The 23,567-nt window shown below is 49.1% G+C and overlaps 1 protein-coding gene across 3 annotated transcripts in view; it reads left to right on the forward strand.

The window, feature by feature from the left end:
• The window catches only part of ZHX3 (zinc fingers and homeoboxes 3), a 46,383-nt gene that overhangs the window by 16,069 nt on the left and 6,747 nt on the right, over positions 1–23,567 (forward strand). The window contains exons 2-3 of one of the 3 annotated variants that reach the window (XM_042049652.1): positions 545–651; positions 20,445–23,362. In XM_042049652.1, the coding sequence (XP_041905586.1) occupies positions 20,605–23,362 (2,758 nt within the window). In that variant the 5' untranslated portion in view covers positions 545–651; positions 20,445–20,604. Of the gene's footprint in view, positions 1–544; positions 652–12,844; positions 12,972–18,700; positions 19,076–20,444; positions 23,363–23,567 lie in introns of those variants that run through there. The other 2 variants (XM_042049666.1, XM_042049659.1) reach the window with 2 other exon arrangements.

Below are 23,567 nucleotides of genomic sequence, written 5' to 3' on the forward strand. Positions count from 1 at the left end.
CTCTGCTGCTTCTCCAGCAGTAATGGAGCAGGTATTGGATGCCAGTGGGGGAAAATGAAGGGGAGAAAAGAAGGCCACAGCTATGAGCAGAGCTGCAGGTTATATTTAGCTGCTGCTGTGGTGGTGGCAGTCAGGGTGCTGTGGTGGCTGCTCTAAATATGTTCTGGCCAGTTGAGGTTTCCAGCCCTGTAATGGATCAGGTCCATAGAGAGCCAGGCAGCAGTGTCACTGGTTTCCAGAACACTGCAGCTGGGATTTGCTTTCACTGGGTTGAGGGCTTGGTGATTAGTTCAGCAAACTTGGTTAACTTCTGATAAATAATGTCTTTACTAATTGAGAGGGGGAAAAAGCCCCAAAGGTGGGTGTTTGGGGTGCTTCAGCAGGGATGTACTGTGGAAGCATGGCAGGGTGGGACAGCATGAGCTGGGAGACACCTCAAACTGATCAGTGTTTTATTTTTGCTTTTAGCCTTTGCTAACCAAGGGCTGTGCCTTCTCCTGCAGGGGTGCAGCAGTAATTTTTGGTCTAATGTCTTCTCTTCCAGCCCTGAATCCTGGTGCAGCTGGAGCAACTGTGAGCACTTTAAAGATGTGGGTGAGCATGGAAGAGGGGCAGGAGAACGACAGGCTCAGGTCGTGGTCCCTCGTGCAGGTAGGACACTGCTGGCACCTCCGGCGCTGTGAGAGATGGGGACTTTCCTGTGCAGGCTGGACAGGGAAATGTGCTGTATTCCAGTGTATCCCAGGGATCTCTGTGCAGGCTGGTGGAGCCTGATGGCTGAAGGAAATGATTGTGGAGTGGTTGGCTCTGTTGCTTTGAGAACAGGGTCAGATCAAGCTTGGCTTATGCTTCCAGGTGTCCCTGAGAAGGGGGCAATTGGTTTTTTTTCTTTTTTTTTTTTCTTTTGGACATCACTCCTTGAACAAAACAGAGTTCAGATAGCCTGTATGTTTGTACTTTTCTCCTGGCTGGGGCTCCTCTGTGTGCTAGTTGCTGATTTACTTTATTTCCATGTAACTTAATAAATATCCATCTGTCCCATGGTGTGGATGAGGGGTCAGGAGAGCGATGCTTTTTCTCTTTGGCTTCTGTGGATGGAAGAAGTGTGCTTGGAAATAACACTCCACTTTTCCATTACACTGTTCCAGACTTTTGAAGAAGAAATTGGGTCTCATAGCAGAGCCAAGCCATTTTATTTGTACAAAAAGTAAGCTCCATGGCTGAACATTAGTGAGCTGAGTGGCAGGGAATTTGTTCACCCAGTTCATGGCTGTGTGATAAATGACAGTGTCCCCACAGAAATGGGGATTTTCAAACCCTAGAGTGGTTTCTACCCAGCTTGTGCCGCATCTGGAGACTGCTTGTTTCTAGACTTTATTAAATAATCAGTGTTGGGAGTACAGTGACTGGACTGATGCTGTTTGCTGCCGCTTTCCTGACACACTTCCAGTTCTGCAGCCTGTTAAACTGGTAGGAATAAACTAAGGCACCCTGCTGAAGCATGTCGTGTGCTGGGATCCACGTGCACCCTCAGCCCCCTGAGAGCTGTCCTCCTTGAAGTTCCCTCCATTAATTGCATCTACGTGGGTCCTCAATACCTTATGGCAGTAATTGTGCAAATGCAGGGAGCACTGTGGCTCTCACTGTCTGGCTGTTATGAACAGAGAGAATTTTGTAGGAGGAAGAGGGTGAAGGTTTTGTAGCTTTGCTCTGCCTTTGTAAACAGAGTCAGGGCCTCTTAGGAGGGAAAGCAGGGAGAAGGGAATTAAATTTTACATCCCTTGGTATCTGCCATGGAAAGACAGCAATAATGGATGTGGATGGTTTGTGTGGAAGGTCTCTGGGCAAATAAGAAGGATTCCTTTGTGTTCCATCTGCAGAAAAGGATGTTGTTCATTACTGAAGGGCCAGCACCCAGAGATGGATTGTGGCCTTGTAGCAAAGTGTGCCATCCTCCCTGCAAGCTCACGGTCCTGTGCTGGCCCATGAAGGCTTTTCAGTATCTTCTGAGGGAGCTTTAAGAACCAAACTGAGGATCCCTGCTCCAGAACTTGGCCCCTTTCTCTCTGCTCCTCCTTTTCCCCCACCCTGCTGTGGTGTCCTCTCCCTCCAATTCATTTGTTTTTAAAACGATTGTGCCATTGTGTGCATCAATACACACATGGCCTCTCTTGTTTTTCTCTTGGCCTGAAAGTGCAAAGCAAATCTGTTTATGGTTTTGGTGAGCTAATTCTTCCCCACCCTAGATTTTTAAATAGACTCTTTCTTTACCAAGCTTACAGAGCTTGCAGGATGTATTGGAGTAATGGGAAAAATATGTTGTGTGTTAACCTTCCCTTTTTGTAAAACTTTATTTACAAGACCCTATTCCTAGCAGTGCATCTGGGAGGTGAATATCTGGATGCTGGAGGAAGTAGAAGGCTTTGAAATAGCAAAATGGGAGTTTAATGCATTCAGGGAGGAAATGTTTTGAGTTTTCCATGTTCAGCGCTTGCATTGTGGGAGCAAGGTCTAGTGAGCTGTGCTCAGTTGTCCCTTTAATTATTTATCTTCTCCTGCAAATCTCAGTTTCTGGGCCTGGCTGTTCCCTGGGCTGTTTGTTACCTTCAAACTGGCTCTTCCAAGGCAGCTGCTGACCCAGACCTTGCAGCTGAAGGTAAGAGCAGCAAGGAATGCTCTTGGCCTGTAAATAGTGCCTTGGATTAAGGGCTTGGTATGTCACTAGTGTGTTGGAAATGTTATTTTTGCCTCTTGATTTCATCCTTCCTGCGAATCAATCTCAGACCTGTCTGTTTAGGTTAACAGCCTTCTCTGCATCCTTGTGGGGGTTGCAGAGCTCCCTGTGCGGCGTTTTCACCAGGGTGTTCTGGGTGCTGGAGGCAGAGCTCAGCTCTGCTGTGGGAGCACTGAAGAAGCCCCAGGGACACCCCCTGTCTATGCTGCCTGGCTGCTGGCTTGCTTCCCAGCCCTTGTGCTGGATCTCTCCTGTAGCCTGACCTGCCACGGCACCTCCTTACCTCCAACCTGGCTGTGAGTTATTTCCAGTGAAAGCTGTGAGCTGCCTGTGGCTGGCCACGAGGCTGGAGCTCTCTGGAGATGTGGGGCTTTGTGCAGCCTGGTGTAGTGGATGGTGTCCCTGCCCGTGGCAGCAGGGCTGGACTAGATGATCTTTAAGGTCCCTTCCAAAGCAAACCATTCTGTGATTCTATGGCCATTACATGTGCAAATGCACTGCTCCAGCCCCAGCTCTGTAGGGCTTGGCTGAGGCCTCTGGGTACTCCTGTAACATAAATAAGCAGGAGTAGGATTTCAAAGCAAGCAAATTTTTGACATAGTTGATGTCATGCCTCTTCAGCCCTGTGTTTAGGGCCCAAGGATCTGGAGGCCCACAGCTGCTAGTTTGGTCTTGTTGCTAACAACCCTCTGGAGGTGTTTCTGCTGAGCTGGTTCTTGCAGAGGGCTGAGGGGTTCACCCTCATCTGATGCTGTTAGGGAAAACAGGACCCGTGGGAAAAATGTGGTGCTTTCACAAAACTGGGTGCCCTGCATGAAGCTTCAGCTGCAGCACTGGACGTGCTCCTCACTGGGGTTTGTGGTGTGGAGTGACAGCAAGGACTTCTGGTGAGTAGCCTTAAAGCAGAATGGGCTGGGGCAGGGTTATCCCACTCGTACAGCCCTTCCACCCAGAGCCTCTGCTCTGCCAGTGAAGAACAGGTGGGGAAAAGAGATTTCGTTTCCTCACCCTGAGAGGTAAATTTTTCACAAGAGTTTTGTTTGTCTGCTAATCTGCAGCAGAGCTCAAAGCAAAGAATTCCCCACACAAAGGCTTTGCAAAACAGGATTGTCCTTCATCCATGTAATTTGGTAGCACGTGGAGTTTCTTTCCGTAACAGAGTCTTAGAAGAGGTGAAGTTCTCTCTCTTTTTTCCTTTTGTTCTCTGCTTCTGTTAAGCTGGAAGTGTTTGCTCCCTCAGAAGGTGATGGCTGGGGGTTGGCACTGACCTCAGTGCTCCTCATTCCCCAGGCAGGTGGCTGTAGCCCTGAGCATGGAGCTGTAAAGCCTCTCTTACCCCTCCCTTTTTCCTGTCTCCTCAGTCCGTATTTATAACTGTAAAGTTGCCCAACTTGGAGCTCAGATGGAGTTTTCCAGATGCTCCTTGCATCCTTTTCCCTCATTCCTCCTTTCCTACTCTTACTTCTTACTGACCTATTTGCTCAGGACATGTGTACAATATCAGTGTGACAAATTAAGTTGCTTGTACTCAGAAGGATGAGGCCACTGGATGCCTAAATGCTGCATAAACTTCTTGGCTAGCCCCACACTAACAGTTTTGACTCCTGCCCCTCACTCTGTATTTTGTGAAAGGCAAATTCCATCCTGCGTGTCCCTTTCCAAGCCTATTGCCCAACACTTCCACTATTTGTCATCAGCTGAAAAGGATCTGAGCACTGCAGATATCTGCAGATGTGGTTTGATTGTCTGTTGTGTGCATCAGGAGGGTTTGGGTTTGCTGTTCCTCTTTGCGGGGCTTCTCCCCATGCTGGAGTTTGGAGGGGTTTGGGATGTGTGGTGGTGCTGCAGTGGCTCTGCTGTTCCTCTGGTGAGGTGAGCAGTGCCCCAGGAAGGCACTGGGCTCCAGCAGCAGGAGACTCCCAGGAGCAGGCAGGTTGGACGCTCCCGGGATGCCTTCAACCAGCCCTGTCTGGCAGGGGTGCCCTGAGGCTGTGGAAGGCTCCAGTGAGGGCTGGAGTCTCTGTGAATGGACTGGGGTGTGCTGAGAGGTGCTTGAACAGGTTTTCTTTAGGAAGGGAAAGAACTGTGCTTGTGGCCTGTGAAAGTCTGGATAAAGTCCATTCTATTGTTTTGTACCAACACAAACCGGTGGCACATCAGGTTCAAGGAGAAGCCTGCTGCCAAGGGAGAGGCTTTGGGATGTCTGGCTCGGAGCTAAGGCTGCAATATTCTGTGTCATCTGAGGTATTTGTGAAAGGAGATGCAAATCCAGAGTGAAATGGTGAGATCTTACTCACCACCCTTCAAACTGTGGACTGGAGGCCACCCTTCAAAACAAAGTGATTCACTGCAGAGGAAAAACAGCTTATTTCCCAGCTTGATCTGGAGCCTTGTAATCACTTTGGTGGTTCAGCTCTCTGCAGCACTGAGGAGTTGTCTGTTCCAGCACACTGAGCATGCTGCAAGTTTTATTTTATTTCCAAAACAGCCCTTTAAGCATGTTGGGCTGTAAGGGAAACGTGTAATAATTCCCTCTGCCAGTATAATTCACTGGCAGTGCAAAATAGGAGGGTGTCTGGCTAAAGGTGACCCATTAAAGGATGATTTCTGATAAATAACTAGACTGGGGACTCGCAAGTCCTGAGTTCAATTACTGACTTTGCTAGAAGCTTCCTGTGACCTTGGGCGAGTTATTTAAAATTGCTTTGTGCCTCATTTCCCTTTCTGTAACACACTGGTGACAGCATTTCCCTTCCAGCCAGGAGCTGTGTCAGTGGGAAGGTGTCCATACTCTTTTCCATAGCTGCTGCATGAAGAACGTGGATGGAGTAGGAAGCATGACCATCTCATGGGCCTCTCTTCTGTTTTCCTGGGGAAGGCAGAACAGGATGATCCATTTAAAGGGTTTTACAGGTACCCAGAGAATATGTTCCATGAGGTCCTGGGGCTCCTGGCATAACTGCACTAGCCAGGTGGTTGCTCCTTGAGCTGTAAAGTCTCCTTAGCACTGCTCTCAGTTCTTGAGCTTGAAATTGATGGCCAGTTTGGGGCAGAGCAGGTTTCTGGTGCTGCTGTGCTGCCTTTCTGCTTTGAACCCGGGTGGATGCTCAGGAGAGGTGATGGCTTTGGGAATAAAGATGATGGCACATGGCCCTGCTCCCCATGGCAGCGTGTGGCCAGACCTCGGGCTGATCACTTCATCTCTCCCTACTTCTTCCCTGTCTGCTCCTTCCCAGTGGGGGGTAACAGCACTGACCACCCCTTTTACCACCCCCTAAATGCCAGGAGACGCTTTCCAGCATCCCCGAAATGTGCTAAAACCTCCTGGCTGTAATAGGAAACATCTGGGGGGAACAGGGGGCTGGCTGGCTCCTGTGTGGTGCTGTGAAGGCTCCCTGCCATTCCCACGGGATAAGCCATGGGAAGCCTCCACGTGACAGCTGTCCAGGGAGGAGCTGCCTCCGGCTGCCTCTGCTTCAGGTACAGCCGAGTTGCAGGAGTGATGCTGAGCTTCCTTCGTCCTGGGGGCGTGCAGCCCCTCTTCCCTTTGCCAGAGCCTGGTGGTCCAGAGGTGGGTCTGGGAGAGCCACTGGCCTGAGATGCCCACCCTGTGGCAGTGAGTGAGCTCCAGCTGCTGTGGGATGCTGTGGTTGGATGGAAATGATCATCTTTGGGATGTGGCAGAAAATCAGGCCTCGTGGTGGTTGTGGGTGGGAAAATGCTCCTGGGGAGTATCTGACTATCCAGAAATATTAAAGATACTGTTATCCGTATTTCCCTCTGGTCACACAGCTGCTCCAGTGGCTTGTGCAGGCTGTTGAGAACCAGCAGTTGAGAACCATGGGCCACTCTTTCATCCTTGGTGTGAACATATCTTACGAAATTTCTATTTCTGTGCAAGAGGCATGGCCCAGCAGCTGGAAAAGTCCATCCTTTTTGGACAGAAGCTTTGCTTTCATCTCCATCCTGCTCTTTCCAAGAGCCAAAATCCCAAACCCCTTCTCCTTCAAGGGTATCCTTGAAGTATCCTGAGTTACTGACTGACCTGCTGGGTGTGATGCTGTAAGGCTGGGCAGCTGGCAGCATGGGGCCTCCAGGGCACGGCCACAGGTTGGGGCTGCTTCTAGACCAGGGATTGTAACTCTCAGGCTACAGGTAGGTCTGGCTGTTCCCCCAGACTGTGCCTGTAACTAGGAGTAAAACTGTCTTGAACAGCAGTCGTGACACTGGTGAAAGGGAAGAAATTAAATTCTTAATGTACAGGATGTGGTATCTTCAAGCACTTCTGCTGTCTAACCCTCTTGTTTTTCCCTTTTGTGGTTTGTGTGATCTTCATGCTGGGCCAACAAACATTTAAGGCTGTGGATTTTCCCCCAAGTCGTGAGACTTTTAGTTGTTCAAGGCACTTTGTGTGTGGGGGGAGGGTGAGCTCCAGGCTGGTGTGTGTGGAAGATCACATGGATGTGTGACTTTTGAAAGTCTTCAAGGTTGTCTGTGGGAGGATCTTGGAGCTCTGGGGAGAGGCTTTGCACATGTCTCTGGGGAAATTCTAAAATGCCATGGAAATAACTACTGACCGAGGAAGGAAGGGATGTGGGGAAGATGCCAGGCAACAAGGAGGGGGCTGGCAGCAATTTCCCAATGGAGCTGAACCCTGGTAAATGGTTTCAGAACACTGATGTACTCTGGGGGATGGCAAGTGACTGTAACCTGAATATCCCACAGACAGGGAGCTGCCATCCCGTGGGACCTTGCCCAAGGTGTCTCCTGCACTAGCAGCTTCTCAGCACTCACCAGCGCTTGCCAGGTGATGATGAGACTTGTGCCCAATTTTAGAAGGGTGGAGAGGATGAAGGGTATGGATAGGAGCAGCTGGCCCTGAATTTTGGGTGCTGCCCCTGCGATTGCTGATTGCTTTTGATGTGAAAACAGATGGTCCAGAAGAACCCCAGACGCGGTGGCAGTGTAGCTCTCCAGTGCTTTGGACAGTGCTGCAAACCACTTTCCCAGCTCTCCCTGGAAGGTTTGTGTGCAGTGTTACAGCAATAATCCATGGAGAGCTCATGGCAGGAGCCCTCCTGCCCGCTGCTCTGCCCAGTCCGGCCCTTTGGGAAGCAGCTCAATGTGATGACTCGTGGGACTGACCACAAGGGTGTTGCTCTCGTGGGGTTTCCCTGCAGAGCTGCCCTGTCTGCTCCTGATGGGATCAGGGATGAGTCCTGCAGCGTGTGAGCACTGTCCCCCGGCTGCCCTGGTGTGGGAGGCATCTATTCCCTTAATCCTCTGCCGGCGGGTGATTATGGGCTGTGCATGGAGGGAGTTCCTGCTGTCCTGAGCTCTATCCGGTGTGACACGCTGTCGTTCTGGTGCAGTATCATGAAGATGCTCCTCAGTCTGTTCACTCCTAGCCCAAAGAAGAGGGCAGGTGCCTGGAGGACCATGTTCTCCTGACCTGACTGTGATTTGGGCTGCTGGCCTAGAAATTAAATGCTCCATCATGGCATTGCCAGGCAGTCATCCCCATTCCTGTGTTTGCAGGCTGCCTGCTGACACAGCTTGAACATTTTAACCTTACTGTCCCCCTGTGCTGACTCCTGCAGTTTACTGTATCCTGCTGCGAAACAGAGTTAATAGTGTTGCTGTGCCCTTCACCCTAATGATGATGATGAATGTTTTAGACTGGTGTAACGAGACCACCCTTCATTTTTTTTCTAAAAAGCGAGGAGGAATTCTTGACTTCTGTCTATTTGAGGTTATACTATAGTCTGCGATGCCTTCAGTGTAAACCAGGAATATTTCTGTTATCCATGGGACACTTTGCAATGAGAACTTTTCCATGTTCATTTGAAGGGCTGGGAAATTTTAAATTTGCAACAGATGGATTTTCTCCAAAGGCTTCAGATTAAGTCAGCTCTAAGGAAATGACAGTCTTTGTATGGCACACTGATTTATTTTGTTTAAATTAGCTCTTATTTCCTTTCATTCCCTCATTTCCATGGAAGGATATTGTTCCCCTCTGCTCATCCTGCACCCAGTCTAATCTAAGTTCATGCAATTGTTTGTGACGAGTGGGATGGTTTCAGGAGAGCAAAATGCAGCAGTCAGCTCTCCTGTGAGCACTGTAATGATAGAAAACAGGCACAAATCCTTTTTGTTTCTTTCATCACTCCATTTTTCCACCTGTCTGCAGGCTTGATTTGGCAAATAGAGCAGCTATTAGTGAACTCTCCACTGCAAGCTGGGGTGGTGAGGTGGTAACAAAGTCTCTTTGCACTTGTATGAGCATATGAAATATTTAGGAAAGTCATCTAATACAGCTACTGGAGATGTGCTAGTCGGTTCACACCTGGCTGCATGCACAGAAAGTGAAGATTTCCTTGGGTTGTCATTTCTAGGGGTGGAGTTTTGAAGCCTGTGGCCAAGACCTGAAGGTAGGTTTGGTATCGGTTGGTGGTAATTGGGCTGTACTTGCATAATCATAGTAATTTCCTTCTTATGTCTTAAATTTGATTTATAAGACCATGCTCCAGTGTGACTTAAAGCTTTAAGTGTTTGTCTCTGCTGGCAGTTGGCTGTGTATTAGCTGTGATTCTTTACAGAAATAAATGCTCAGTGTTGGAGCTAAATTGAATAATATGGTGGTGTGGTGTTTGTGTCTTAATCTTCCAAATAGCTCTCTTAAGTTTGCTACATTGATGTCTGAAAGGCTTAAAAATAATAAAGTCCATTGCAGAGAGCTTTGAATACAGAGTGGAAGCTCAGTAATTGCTGGCAGTTCATGGGCAGACTCACTAAAACATGGAAAGGAGGCAATTCTCCCAGCATGCCTGAATTTTTTAAAAGAATCTCCTTGTATCAAGGCCTTGTGATCCACAAGGTACAAAGTGCATCAGTATGAATTCAGGCTTGCGGGACTCAGTCCAAAACCCCAAACCCTTTAGCTGCTCTGTCATACCAATTTAAAGCACCTTTTGTGTTCCTCATCTGTCTGCTGGGAGCTGTTTGCATCCCCAGCTTTTGGGCAGGGTAGGTGGAGTGGGCTCATCTTCCAACCAGCTCCACTGGCTGGTTGTCAGCAGAGAGCTGAAGTCCTGAGCCCCCATCCCAGCTCCCAACCTTTTGCTCTTCATAGGAAGGGGACAAAAATCCTAAATACATGGATTGTGTTTGTTTCTTTTTAATGTTGTTCTCAGGGAATCAAGTATCAAAGGGAAAGCTCTGAAATCAGGGATCTGGCTTTGCTGATTTTTCTCAGAAGATGTTTATAGTTCCCCTGCTTCCTTGTGAATGAGTTTTTAAATGAGGATTTGCAAAGGGCAGCTAAGGAAAAGGCTGATTGGACCAGCAGGAATGATTTAAAAAACAAACAACAAACAAAAAACCCCAACCAAACAAAAAAACCCACAAACACACCCCCAAAACAAACAAACAACCCCCGCCCCCCCAAAACTCAAACAAAACAAAAAACCAGGAGAGGGAAAGGAGGAGAATGTGATTTGTTTATCACAACTGAACTTGAAACTAATTTTAAATGTCTGTCTTCTGAGAGTAAGGAAATTCCTTTAGCTTGCAGCAGTAAATAACTGGGATACTTTCAGCTCACAGCTGATCTAGAGGATGGTGAGTTTTCAACTAAAAAAATACACTCTCCAGTAAGGCCAGTCCATTCCAAGTGTCACTAAACAGCTGGAGGAAGAGGAGGGTCCTGACTGGCATGGTTCATATCACAAATAACCCTTGAATGCTGTTCTGTGTCTCTGCATTCTGTCCGGAGTGTCTTGACAAATGGTTTTGAACAAATACAGTTTCAAACCAGGGAGCAAATGACCAGGATTGCATCTGGCTGGCAGGTGTGCAGTCCAGATGCCTGGATTTTGCCCAGCAAGATCTCAAATCAAGTCCCAAATCCATTTTTCTCTTGCTATCAATCTTAAAAGACATGGTGAGTATTTCAGAGAAAGGGAGAAGGTTTTCCTGTGGGAACTCTTGGGGGTCAGTGAATGAGGGTGTGGTGGTGGGGATGATGTTGTTTTCCATGCCAAGCTCTTCTTGGCAGCTGAGCGGTGAAGGATCTAATGGTGTCTGTGGTGAGCAGGATTTCTGAAACTCAGCTTCTCCTCAGGCTCATCTCAGCAAAGGGTTTGGCTGTTAGGATACTGAGCTCTCTTAATGGTCTGCCCTTCTCTGTGCCAGCAGGGCCTGTCCTGTCCAGTGCAATTGGGACTTCTGGAAGTCTGTCACTTATGTAGGTGCTAAAAGGGAACGGAACTTATTTGGGAGCTGGTGTTCCAGCTGAAAGAGCTGAGCACTTGCCAGTCTGACCACTTGCTTCTGAAGTCCTTGTGGTTCAGTGCTTTAGTCCAGGATATTGCCTATTTAAGGCAATGGCAGAAAACCCTGTGCCACTCTTGCAGAGTAGATATGTGAACTTTAAGCATCAGGACCAAATGGTAGTTCTGGAATTAGATGGTGTCCCTAATTCCCCTCTTCAGTTTTAAGTAGATGCAGCATTCTTCACTTACAGCTTCAACTGTTGTGTTGCATTGTTGTATGGGGTTGAACATCTGCCCCTTCCAGCCACAAAAGTGGCTGTGTTCCAGTGGTGGGTGCTTTCTTTCTATTCAGGGATCCTCTGAGGCTTGGAAAAGCTTGAGTATTAGGCATGACATACTGCGAACTGCTGCAGATCCACTTGGCCCCCTCCTCCCAACATCTGCAAGGCCAGAGTTGTCCATCTTGGCTCGTCCATGTACAGTGCATAAGAGCAGAAAGACCCATCCCTGCCAGCTGCTGCTGAGCAGTGAGAGGGGCCTCACCAGGAACCTGCCCATCCCATGCAGAAAACATTTGTGGTCCCAGCCTGTAGCAGAGGGAAGAGCTATCACCAGCTCCCTCAGGAGGGCTGTGTTGCTGGCACCACGGTGCCGGGGTCTTTCCCCACTCGAAGCACCCTGGCTCGGGATGCTCATCCTCCATCCAGCAGCTCTGCTGTAGCCGTGCTGTCCTGTGGGGTGGCAGGGGATGGAGCAGGCAGAGCAGCACCTTGCCCCACATTAAAGGTTTGGATGCTAAAGCAGAGCCGTGGTGAGGGCCGAGGTGCCGTCTCACACAGGTCTCGCAGCCCAGCGTTTCTTTCCCTGCAGCATTGTTTCAGTGATTGACTGGCGCTGGCTTGGCAAAAGCCTTTTGAATATTCATTTGGCTGACGGGAGATGAGAGTGTGGTAGCTCCTTGAAATCAGCTTGGGGAGGGGAAGCAAATAAGACTGCCTTTTTCTCACTCCTAGTGCTACTTGAACTCTCTCAAATGCATGCTTCACATGGATAAATGATTGCAGAGACCTCAGCCTACCTAACAAGCCTGCTGTTGTACAGCAAAAATTATAGTGCCTGCATACTTGCCATCTTCATTTAAAAACCCATTCCTCATTAATATCACTTTATACATATTATTGCAGCTCAAAATGCCATTCCTCTTCTCCCCACCCATTTCCTTGTCTGGCTGTGACATACAGGAACTACACCCAGTGCTTGACTCGCCTCTCCTGACCTTTTGTAACTTGGCTCCAAACTCCTTTTTTTGGGTCTTTTGCAAAACACTGTCAGAAGGGAAAAATCCTTTGTTAAAACACAGCCAACTCCTGCCTCAACGTGGAACAGTTTGTTCTGCTGAAAGAATGAGCCAGTTCAGTGAGCAGAAAAACATTGCCATAAACCAGCGGGCTCAATAAGCTGCAAAAGCCATCGGCTGCGCGCAAGGTCTGAAAGGACAACTCTGAAGCAGAATCCATGGGGATGGAAAAAAATAATCCGTGATCCCAACCTGCCAGACCCCATTTCTTTGCTTTCAGACAAAGTATTTTGCAGTTGTCTTTTTGGTTATAGCAACTGTAAGTGGGGGAATGGGAGCTGAGGCCGAGCCAGGACGTAACGCAGCTCTTGAAGCTGCATATTGCAAAAGGGCACAGGGGATGAAGTAATCCAAAAATGCTCAGCTGGGAAGGGGCTGCAGCACTTGTAGTCATCAGGCTGTGCTGCAGATGATCAGCTCCAGCGCCTCTGGTACTATTTAGTAGATTGGTTTAGTCCTTCCCACCCACATCTTGTTTTAAAGCTCTGGGCACTCTCTATTTCCCTGGAATTGCTGCGAGTCTGTCCCTTACGTGGCTGCTTGGTAACTGGTGATCAGCCTGGCTTCAGCAAGCGGTTCTTCATTCCGCAGGGGACTTGGATGCTTGGTGAGAAACCTGTGTGACAGGCTTTTGGGTTTGTGTCTGCAGTGGGATCGTTGTGGTGCTGGTACAAAAGCTGGCACTGGTTTTCTTTTAACAGTAAATGTTGTGCTGGCATTAGAGCTGCGGTTCCCAAATTTGGGGTGATGGCCCCTTGATTAAGGTCACCCGTTTGGAGGTGGATGTGCAAACCTGGCAGTGGGGTTGTGAGCAGAGGTACATCAGAAAGGTGGGCTCCAAGCCTTCCCCAAGATGATTCCTTGGGATGGGGCAGGCTGTAGCAGCACTGAGAGCACAGCGGGGCTGTGGCACTGCGGGTGCTCTGTTGCCATTGGGTGCTCACACCTGTGAGCTCCTCACCAGCTCAGCCAAACATTCCCTGCTGATGTAAAAGTCTCAAATATCCTTGTCAGAAATTTGGCATGGACTAAGATCTACCTCTGGTGCTTAATTCATTACTCTGAGCTCCCTGGTGGATTTTTGGCTTGGAGCCAGTCCAGCAATTTCAGATAATAAAAACACAAAGAAGTGTGTTTTAGGTGTAACCTCTTCATCTTCACATACGTTCCGAAGGGCTGCATCTGCCAAAGCTGGGCTTGCCTCACACAAATGGTGATGCTTGACAATGAGCTCTAAGGGTGGGATCACAAGGTGTGTGGCATATCTGAAGGCGGTGTGGCAGGATATTACTGACATGTGAGGGGCTGTTTGAGGTGCCTGTGTTTAAGATGAAATCACAAACAAAGCCCTGGCAATGCAAGCAAAGATGAAACGTCCTAGAGAAAGCACAAGGGGCTTTTGTGTTCACAAGCATGGCTGTACTGTCCTGTTCAGGCACAAACCAACCTGCTGGCAGTCACCAGCTGAGTATGAGGTGAGGGGGACACTGATACAGATGAGCTGAGGGACTTCTTGAAGCTCCGTTGTGCTATCTGGTGTCCTCTGCTGGTAGTGCTAACCTCAGAACTGGCTCTGTCGAGATGTGATTATCGGTCTGCTGGGCCTTTTGCTTTGGGGAAATGCCGGGAATGTTTTGCAGAATGGACAAAATCTGAGGATTGAAGCTATGGAGGTGGGTCCCTTGGATGCTGGAACTGTGAACCCTGCTAAGGTAGTGCAATGCGGAGCAAATCTGTAATGAAGCCTCTGTGCCAAGAGAGATTATTACTCTTTTGGAAGATGTTAATGGTATGATTGCATAACATTTATTTTGTGCTCAATCAAATGGATGAGGGCAGAGGAAAAGGAGTGAATTAATGTTAGTGATGTTCAAACAGAAGCACGCAAAGCTCCGAGGGATGATCAGTGGTTTTGTTTTGATGTGTATCGTGGTGGTTGTTTTTTATTCCTCACATTCTCCTGAAATACAGCACACGGGCTTGTCTCTAAGGGGGGCACACTGCCAATAGTCTAAAGGTTATATTATCCCAGTGACCTATTTTTATACTCTAATCGCATTCTGTTTCAGCCGGCTCTCTCTAACCTTCCATCTTGCTCAGTTTTGTGCCTGTCTGGGGAAAAAAAAAAGCAGAGATAATTGCCATTAGTCCCTGAGTGCTGAGGCAGCCTCTGCCCAGATACCATCACACAGGCGAGGTGCTGCTCTTACAGCACAAGAGCAATCCAAAAACACAGCTCGGAAATGGGTGACTACTTGAGACGGAGGGATGAGGAGTACTGTGGGGCAGAGGAGAGAGGGCTTCTCTTAAAGGCAGATTTTAAATGGAGAAGTCCAGCAGTTTGGAGAAGGGTGAAATTTTAATGAATAGCTCTGTTTAACTGGTCTAAATGGAAAAGACGCTTTTCTGCTCTAGGCCTGCCAAGGAATGGAGAATGAATACGATTGTTCGGTCAACCGGCTCCCACTGCATTTAGACTGTACCCGCGGTTTCAAAGCCAGGCTTAAGCTACAAAGCACCCTGACCAGTTGGCATAAAGAGAAATTGTTCCTTAGTACAAATGTTGACTGTGATGCTGCTTGAAGCTCAAAACTGCTGAAGTTTGTGCGTGTGTTTGTACATTCGTGCAGTGTGAAATAATAAGATGTGAAGAGCCTTTCTTGCCTACGTGACTTCTCTGGGGCTGTGGTTATTGTATTGCTGGTGGCTCTGCTTGTTCATGTTGAGATCACCTGAGGTTTGAGTGCCTGCAGAGTTAGTGTGGTACCAATCTGCTCTGGAGGGGAAAATCTCATTAACTGCTCGTTGATGGGAACTTGCAGTCCTGAATGGGGTTAAACCCCAAAAGAATTAAGTGTGTCATGACCTTGGCCTGGGTTATGAACCAGGCTTTGGGTGGCAGATGCTACCTCCAGGTGCCAGCCCTGGGCAAGGGCATGGCATGTGCTGGGAGCCAGGGTGATGCTGTGCTGCTGGCATTTTTAGGCTGCTGGAGATGTTCCCATCCTGTGACTTCCTCCCAGCTGCAGCCTTTGCAGAGTTACTCAGGGAGGATTCTGGACTCCAGCTAGCTGGGATGTACAACTGCAGACTGGGAACAGAGGGGCTCAGCCCTGCCAAATCTTGCCCTTTCTTCTTCACAGAGGTGTGCTGGCACAGCTGGCAGGGAGGTCCCATCCACACCTTGGAAGTTTCTCTGGAGAGGTGATCTGTCCCCTCTGGCCGTGTCTGTCCATATCGAGTGACAGGGATGTGGCCTGGAGGGGTCTTTGCTGAGGTGTCCATCCACACAGTATGTCCCTGGGATGGATTAGCAATAGCCCCCACTGGGCATGTTTTGGCAAAAAATAATTCAAACTGGTGAAATTCCTACATGACTTCCCATGAACAGATTGCAAAAGCAGAAGGAACATTAATGTCCAGCCAAAGAGGAAGAATCCCAGGACTGCCATGGCTGGCAGCAGGATGGCCATGGGCCTGTAGCCCACATACATGGACCTGTTTTTCCTCCCTTCCCCAGCACTGGGTAAATGCACCCAGTCCCAGGCTGCTGAGCTGCCTCCCAGTGCTGCCCAGGGCAAACTGGGTGTCTGTCATGTGGGGGGGACCTGCTGTCAACCATGGTGGGAGTTTGGGCTGGTGGGAAGGGGAAGGGGGCTCAGCCCTCAGGTTTGGGTCAATGGTGCTGGCTACAGGGATCTTTTAGTTAATGCCCTTACTAATTACAGTGTGATTGGGAAGTCCTCTGGAACTCCCAGAGACAGCACTTTATCTTTGGACCCTGGCTGGAGGTAGAGCCTGAAGGGGAGAGACAAAAACTCCAAAACGTCAACTTTTTTTCCTGCTTTGATTTTTTCCTCTTTTCCCCTCATATGATGCTATCAGCTGGGGCCTGCGGAGTTTCAACTTAAAAACAAACCACTTTTATTTAAAGTGCCAATATTGTGCTTGGCTCCATATGAGACAGAAACATTAACTTTATCTCTGACCTGGGGAGCGTGTCTGCCTGCCTGGTAGGCTCTGAAAGTGTTGAGAAAACTGTCATTTTACTTCTACTTTGGTGCTTATTTTTAAAAATCTAATTTTTTATTAATTTCATTTTATTTTAACGGAGCATTCCCTCTTCAGCAGAGCACCAAAGCCCACAGAGCATGTAGCCATCCTTTGTGTCCCCATGGAGCCCTGTCCCTGGTGTCAGCATTGGCACCCAGGAGCTGGCAGGGCTGGGGGCAGGAGAAGGCAGCTGTCCCTGTATTCCCGTGCCTGGGCAGTGGGACTGGAGCTGCTGTGTCCTGGCTGGTGCTGCTGCCTGGTGGGTTTTCTGGTTGTTGTTTCTAGGCGAGGTTTGCAAAAGGTCACAAAAAATTAATCTTCTAACTGGGGACCTTGGCACTGTGCGCAGTGAATGTTTTGCATTAACAACCTAACTCGTTAATTCAGTGAAACATTTAAAACCAAACCAGTTATATCCAGCCAAGCTGGAAAAAGCTGAAAGTTCATACTCAGCAGTGCAGATTTCGAAACCTCCCTTTGTTAATCTCTGCAGAAGTAAATTTTCTGCTATTGCAGAGCTCACTGTGACCAGTCTGGGCATTGTTTCCCGCAGTGGAGGCAAAGCTGCTCTGCAGAGGGTTGGTTTTGTACCTGGAACTGCCACCTTTCCCTCCAGCATGATTTTCTCTGTGAGCATCACTGGGACAGAATTGGTTTGGCTCTGCTTTAAGTCACTTTTCCCTCAAATTTCCAGCAGCAGAGATGGTTTAGGTGCACTGGACATTTGTCCTCCTTACTCTGCTACCTCACTATGAAATTAGCAGGTATAAATTAAATAGGAACCATGAATTTAAGTACAATAACTTTGTCTTCCTGGCTGCCAGGTAGCTCTTCCTTTCAGCTAATGTCTCTTTGCTCCAGTTAATCATAAAATAATATGTAGGAAATAGAGTTCTTCACTCATGGTTGTGCAGATGGGTCTGAGGCATCTACAGTGGTGGTATATACACTGAGATCAGTTGTAAGGATGTTTTTCAATTGAATAATTTTTCTGCCATTAATCTACCCTATCCATTAGAACAGCCCTTCTTACTTTAATAAGGGAGAAATGAGTGAATTATCCATTCTGTTTTATATTAGTGGTGTATTAAAGTATTAAGTGCATTCCAGAAGGTGAGCAGTGAATAAAACATGCTCCCAACATGTGGTTATGCAACTGTTCCATGGAAATTAAATGGACAAACAGTACACTTGATTAATTTTTTTTTCCCCAGTAAATTGCCACTATGATTCACTTCCAGCTAAAATTTGCAATCTGTGTTCTCAGGTGGCATTAATATTGGAGCCCCGCAGGAGACCAGTGGTGGCTGGGGCTGCTTTGATTGCATTTTTAAGGAAAGTTGTTGGAGAGAGCACAGAGTTTGATGCAAATGTGCTGGTAAATGAAATGCAGAGCTTTTAGGTTCTCTGTAGGTGGCTCAGGCCATTCACATTTACCCAAAATAATAGCGATGGAGTGCTCGGGAGAGGCACTTTGTTAACGTGGCACAATGGGGGTCTTTGTGTGTCGCCATTGCTTTGTATCAAATTTATCTGTTGACAGATAAAAATCATCTTTTTGATATCTGGAGACCCCATAAACACTGGGTCATCTCTGTCAGGGACTGGAGCTGTCTCAGTAATGGAGACTCTGGAACTGAATCTCTGGAGTTTGCTGGAAAGAAAAAAGCTTGCAGAGGGCCCAGCAGCTTCTCCCTGTGTTAAAGCTGCAGGATAAAATGAAATAAGTATTCCCTTTTACCATTGCTTGCCTGAAATGAAACTCCTCTCAGCCTTTAAAGCTGTATTTTGTAGCCTTCAGGCTGATCTTACTGGTTTTTCCCTAACTGACTCAACTTGGAAAGGTCATTGCAGCCTGCTAGACTGTGTAATATTTAACTTAGCATCAAAAATGAGGATCTTGGGATTGGTGTCAAATGGATGCTATTCCCCTCTGAATAGCACAGTCCATTCATACTCATCCAAATATTCCTCTTGCTAATGCTAATGAAAAACTTTCTGGCCCTCTGCAGAGGGCAGGACTAACCATGGGAAGGTGGGATGAGAGTGGCATAAAGCAAGTATTGAGATGTGCAATCCCCACAGTCTAAATCCAGCTCACAGCTTTAATACCTGTTTTATTTATAGATTATTTTTAAGTTATAATTTCTAGCTCTTCACGATGCTTTAGCATAGCAAGCAGTCTTTTCTGATGCCAAGTTCAGTGATGACTAACACTATTTACAGGACTGTTTTGTAATCTCAGATCAGCCCACATTAACGGGAAGTTACGTTTTCCCGTCAGTCTTTCAAACGGTGCCTGAGAGTTGCTGAGGCCAGAGCCAGCCATCCACGCTCTCCCATTTGGAAAAAATTATGTCAGCTTTCAGAACAAGCTTTTTAAAAAAAAAAATCTCATAAAGTTAAGGAGGTCATTTGAAATTGAACTTCCTCCACTTGATTTTTTTTTTTTTTGCATGAGGATCTTTCATTCCTCTGTTCTAAAAACTATCAACAAAACTAAGCACAGGAGGTATTGCATAAGCACCACCAGGCCATTTGCCTGATCTGCATTTCTCAGTGCATGAGATCAGCTCCAAATATCTGACCTGAGAAAGCTGCTGGTGCACAACTGCTGTAACTGATAGGAGTTACCTCTGTGAGTCATCTCATAGGATGGTAAGTATTTTTTTTTCTTAAAGTTCAAGTTTTTGTGAGTGTTTTTATAAAGCTCAGTTGCTGTTACTGTAAATCCCAGGGAAATCTGGCACAGAGTCTTTGTAATATGAATCAGTGTGTCCATATGCTTCCAAGTGACCTTGCAGTCTGGAAAAATACCATTCTATCCCTCTGTTGAAGAGAAAAAAAAGCAGAGTTGCTGTAGAAAAGGTTGACAGAGGGGTGGCACCAGGCAGATGACTGCTGGTGCCAGCTACAGCAGCTTTACTGCCCTGGGGTCATGATCTCAGGCACAGAGCATTTGCTGTGCACGTGGGAATACTACATCAGGCCAGGAATAAGGTTGTGGCTAATAAGGTTGTCCCTCAGCCAGCCCTGGCCTTCCACAGGCTGGAGCACTTCAGGGTCTGCTTCAGCTTCAGAGGAGAAAATAAAAAAGGAAAAATTATTGTTGGTTGGTTGGGTTTTGCTTATTTTTGTTCGGTTTTGGTTTTAAATGTAACAAATCTCTGGTTAGCCCAAGCAAGATGGGCTTGCACTGACGAGAAATTATACTTTGTTAGGGAATACCCCGGTGCATTGGGTGGTGTGACTGCCAAAAGCTGCAGAGGTGGTGGGAGGGGAAGGCTGGGAGCCAGGAACATTGTGATGCTGCTCTTGAGCTTTGGGGCCTTTACCTTCTCTTGCGGCTCGAGACGAGGACTCGCAGATGCTGTTGGAACAGTGGTGAAGTGAACACAGGATGGGAGGGGCATCTCCCAAGTGCTTTGCAGACTTGCTGAGCAAGGAGGGCTAAAATACTGCAGCCCACTCGCTCCCGGCAGCAGCTCTGGGTGTCTGCAGAGACTCTTGGCACGGGCACAGGGCTCTGAGCTGGCAAGAAACTTCCCGATGGGATGGATGGAAAATGCTGATTTTGAAGAAATTGAAATGTTTTGCGCAGAATGTGGATTTTTCATCATTTTTTTTGTGATGGAAAGCAGGTGGCTTTCCCAGGTGACCCTGCCTGGTGTCACCTTCTGTGTGAGGCTGAGCTGGGACCTGGGGCACACTGGGAGCCCAGGCAGTGCTCTCCCTGCTGAAACACCAAAGATGGGTCTTCATAGGGCAGAATGAGGGAAAAATTCAGTGGTTTTCCTCCTTAAATGAGAATTTGATGTGGGCTGTAAAAGTGGCATATTTGTGTGTTTGTTTTGAAACAGATAGTTCATAGGGTTAGGTGTGAAAATACAGCAAACCCAAGGTCAAGTTAGATTTTTCCAATGAAAGAGGAAAAATTATTTATTGAGTGAAGCAGTTAAATACCAGGGCAGTTGTGCTTTGTCTAATACCAAGGGAACTAACCCCTCCTCCCTCTCCTTATCCTCAGGTTCAGTGGCAAATATGAACATTTGTCAACATTTGACAACAACTCCTCGGGACATCATGAGTTTGCTGGAATTTGGACCACAGAGCACTTGCAACAGCGCTTTCTAAATTTGAATTTAATTTAAATGAAAGAAAAATAGTCCTCTGGATCAATTGTAGCCATGGCTAGCAAAAGGAAATCCACAACTCCCTGCATGATACCAGTAAAAACACTGGTGCTTCAGGAGACTGAACAGGATGCTGGAGAAGATGATCATGAAGGAACACAACCAGAGGCTCCTGCAGAAGGACCAGCAGCGAGTGATGCTGGGGCCAGCAACAGTAATAATGGAGCTTTGTCCAACGGGCACCGCGGCATTGCCGATGGTGACACTTATATCTGCAAGTCTTGTGACTTTGGGTCTCAAGACCTTCACCAGTTCTTTGGGCACTTGGACTCTGAGCACTCAGACTTCAGCAAAGACCCCGCGTTCGCCTGCGTCGGGTGCAGCTTCCTGGCCAACAGCCACGAAGGGCTCTTGCACCACAACACGGAGTCTCACGCCGGTGAGACGAGCTTTGTCTGGAGGGTGGTGAAGCAGGACAGTCGTACAGCCGTGGAGCAAAGTCTCTGTGAGGCCACCAGCAGCCATGACCTGCCGGGAGAGGTCCCTGAAGAAGGGGCAGATGGCCAGTCTGAAATTATCATTACCAAAACCCCCATCATGAAGATAATGAAGGGTAAACCCGAGGCCAAAAAAATCCACACGCTGAAGGAGAATGTGTCAAGTCAGTTGGGCGGTGAGTCAGAGGTGAAGGATGGAGAGCATTCATTCCCAAATGGGTCTGTGCCAGTCAGCCAGCCCACTGCAAGTTCAACAAAGTCATCCCACATAGTGAATGGCTCCATCATAGGAAACGTGCCTGTTCTGCAGGCCGGTGTTGCACAGCTTGTGTCGCTGCAGCAGCAGCCCCCGTTGCATCAGCAGCTCCCCACATCCAAGTCCCTTCCCAAGGTGATGATCCCACTGAGCAGCATTCCCACGTACAATGCTGCCATGGACTCCAACAGCTTCCTGAAAAACTCTTTCAACAAGTTCCCCTACCCCACCAAAGCTGAGCTCTGCTACTTGACCGTGGTGACCAAGTACCCAGAAGAGCAGCTGAAGATCTGGTTCACTGCGCAGAGGCTGAAGCAGGGCATCAGCTGGTCACCGGAGGAGATCGAAGATGCCAGGAAAAAGATGTTCAACACTGTTATTCAGTCTGTGCCACAACCCACCATTACGGTGTTGAACACACCCCTGGTTGCAAATCCTGGGACTGTTCCCCATCTTATCCAGGCAACTTTACCAGGCCACGTGGTGGGGCAGCCAGAGGGGACAGGGGGGCTGCTGGTCACACAGCCCATCATGGCAAATGGGTTGAAGGGCACCAGCTCCTCCTTCACCTTGGCAGTGACTTCTGTCCCCAAGCCACAGCCGGCGGCGCAGCACAGCACCGTGAGCTCCAGCAACACATCCGGGGTCAAGGTGGTCAACAGCGCCCAGTCACTGCTCACCGCCTGCCCTGCCATCTCCTCGCAGACCTTCCTGGATCCCAATGTCTACAAAAACAAGAAGTCCCATGAGCAGCTCTCAGCCCTCAAAGGCAGCTTCTGCAGAAACCAGTTCCCTGGCCAGGCTGAAGTCGAGCGGCTGACAAAGATCACAGGCTTGTCCACCAAGGAGATCCGAAAATGGTTCAGCGACAGGAGGTACCACTACAGGAATGTGAGAGGCGGCCGGGCCGTGTTCCCTGGGGACAGTGCTCTTGATTCCCTGCCCGAAATCACCTTCGACGTCCCACCCAGAGGAGCCGAGCTGAGCCCTGCGGCAGTGGCGGCCACACCAGCCCCTCACCACCCGCCACGGCGGCAGTCATGGCACCAGGCACCCGACTTCACCCCGACCAAGTACAAGGAGCGAGCGCCGGAGCAGCTGAAAGCCCTGGAGAGCAGTTTTGCCCAAAATCCCCTTCCTGCGGAGGAAGAGGTGAACCGCCTGAGGGGGGAAACAAAGATGACACGGAGGGAGATTGACAGCTGGTTCTCGGAGAGGAGGAAGAAGAAGGTGGCGGAGGAAAATAAGAAAGTGGAAGAGGTGGCTCAACAGGAGGAGGAGGAGGCAGAGAATGGAGGCGGGGAAGGGGAAGACTCCTCGGATGAGCAGAGGGCCACGAGTGAAAACGGCTCAGTCGACGCCTCCAGCAGCAACCCGAACTCGGCGGAGCGGAAGGTGAGTCCCATCAAAATCAACCTGAAAAACCTGCGAGTGACCGAGTCCAACGGCAAAAACGAGGTACTGGGGACCGGCGCAAATGAAAAGGGGGATGGCAGCTCCAGCCGGCCGCCCACCCCTCCCAAAACCAAACTGAACTTCAAAAAAACAGCCCAGCAGCGGCATCTGCTGAAGCAAATGTTCGTGCAGACCCAGCGCCCCACGAACCAGGAGTATGACGCCATCGTGTCCCAGACGGGCCTGCCGCGGGCCGAGGTCATTCGCTGGTTCGGGGACAGCCGGTATGGCTACAAGAACGGGCAGCTGAAGTGGTATCAGAACTACCGGCGGGGGGTCTTCCCCCCGGGGCTGGTGGAGGTCAGCCCCGCCGGCCGGGAGGTGCTCGAGGACTACTACGAGAAGCACAAGGGGCTGCGGGAGGAGGACGTGCCCGGCCTCTGCGAGCGCGCCCGCCTCGGCGCCCAGCAGCTCAAGGTGTGGTTTGCGGTGAAGGCGGAGGAGGAGGGCAGGGGCTCCGGCCCCGAGGCGGCCAGGAGCCGGAAAGGGCCATGCGAAGCCGGCGCGGAGGCGTCGGAGAGCAGCGAGGCGTGGGAGCCGGGCGGCCAGGAGGGCAGCGCTGGGACCCCCGACGCCCCCGGCCCACCGCTCGCCACAAGGCTGGGTAAGGCCCCTGCCTCAGCGTGGGAGGGCTTGGGGTGGCACGGGGCGCTGGGCCTCTCCTGTTTGGGACACGGGTTCAGCGAAGGGGTTAGTGTTTGAGGTTTAACTGAGGAAATGGTGAGGAGCTCGCTCTGTGAAAGAAGGGCATAAAGGAAAGGAGGGTGAGGAGGGTCTGACAGGATGATGCAAGTGCCACTGCCTGCCTG

Source organism: Corvus kubaryi, unplaced genomic scaffold (genome assembly GCF_017639235.1).
Source record: "Corvus kubaryi isolate FWS band 111438036 unplaced genomic scaffold, C.kubaryi_AGA036_p1.0 134, whole genome shotgun sequence".
Classification (NCBI taxonomy): domain Eukaryota; kingdom Metazoa; phylum Chordata; class Aves; order Passeriformes; family Corvidae; genus Corvus; species Corvus kubaryi.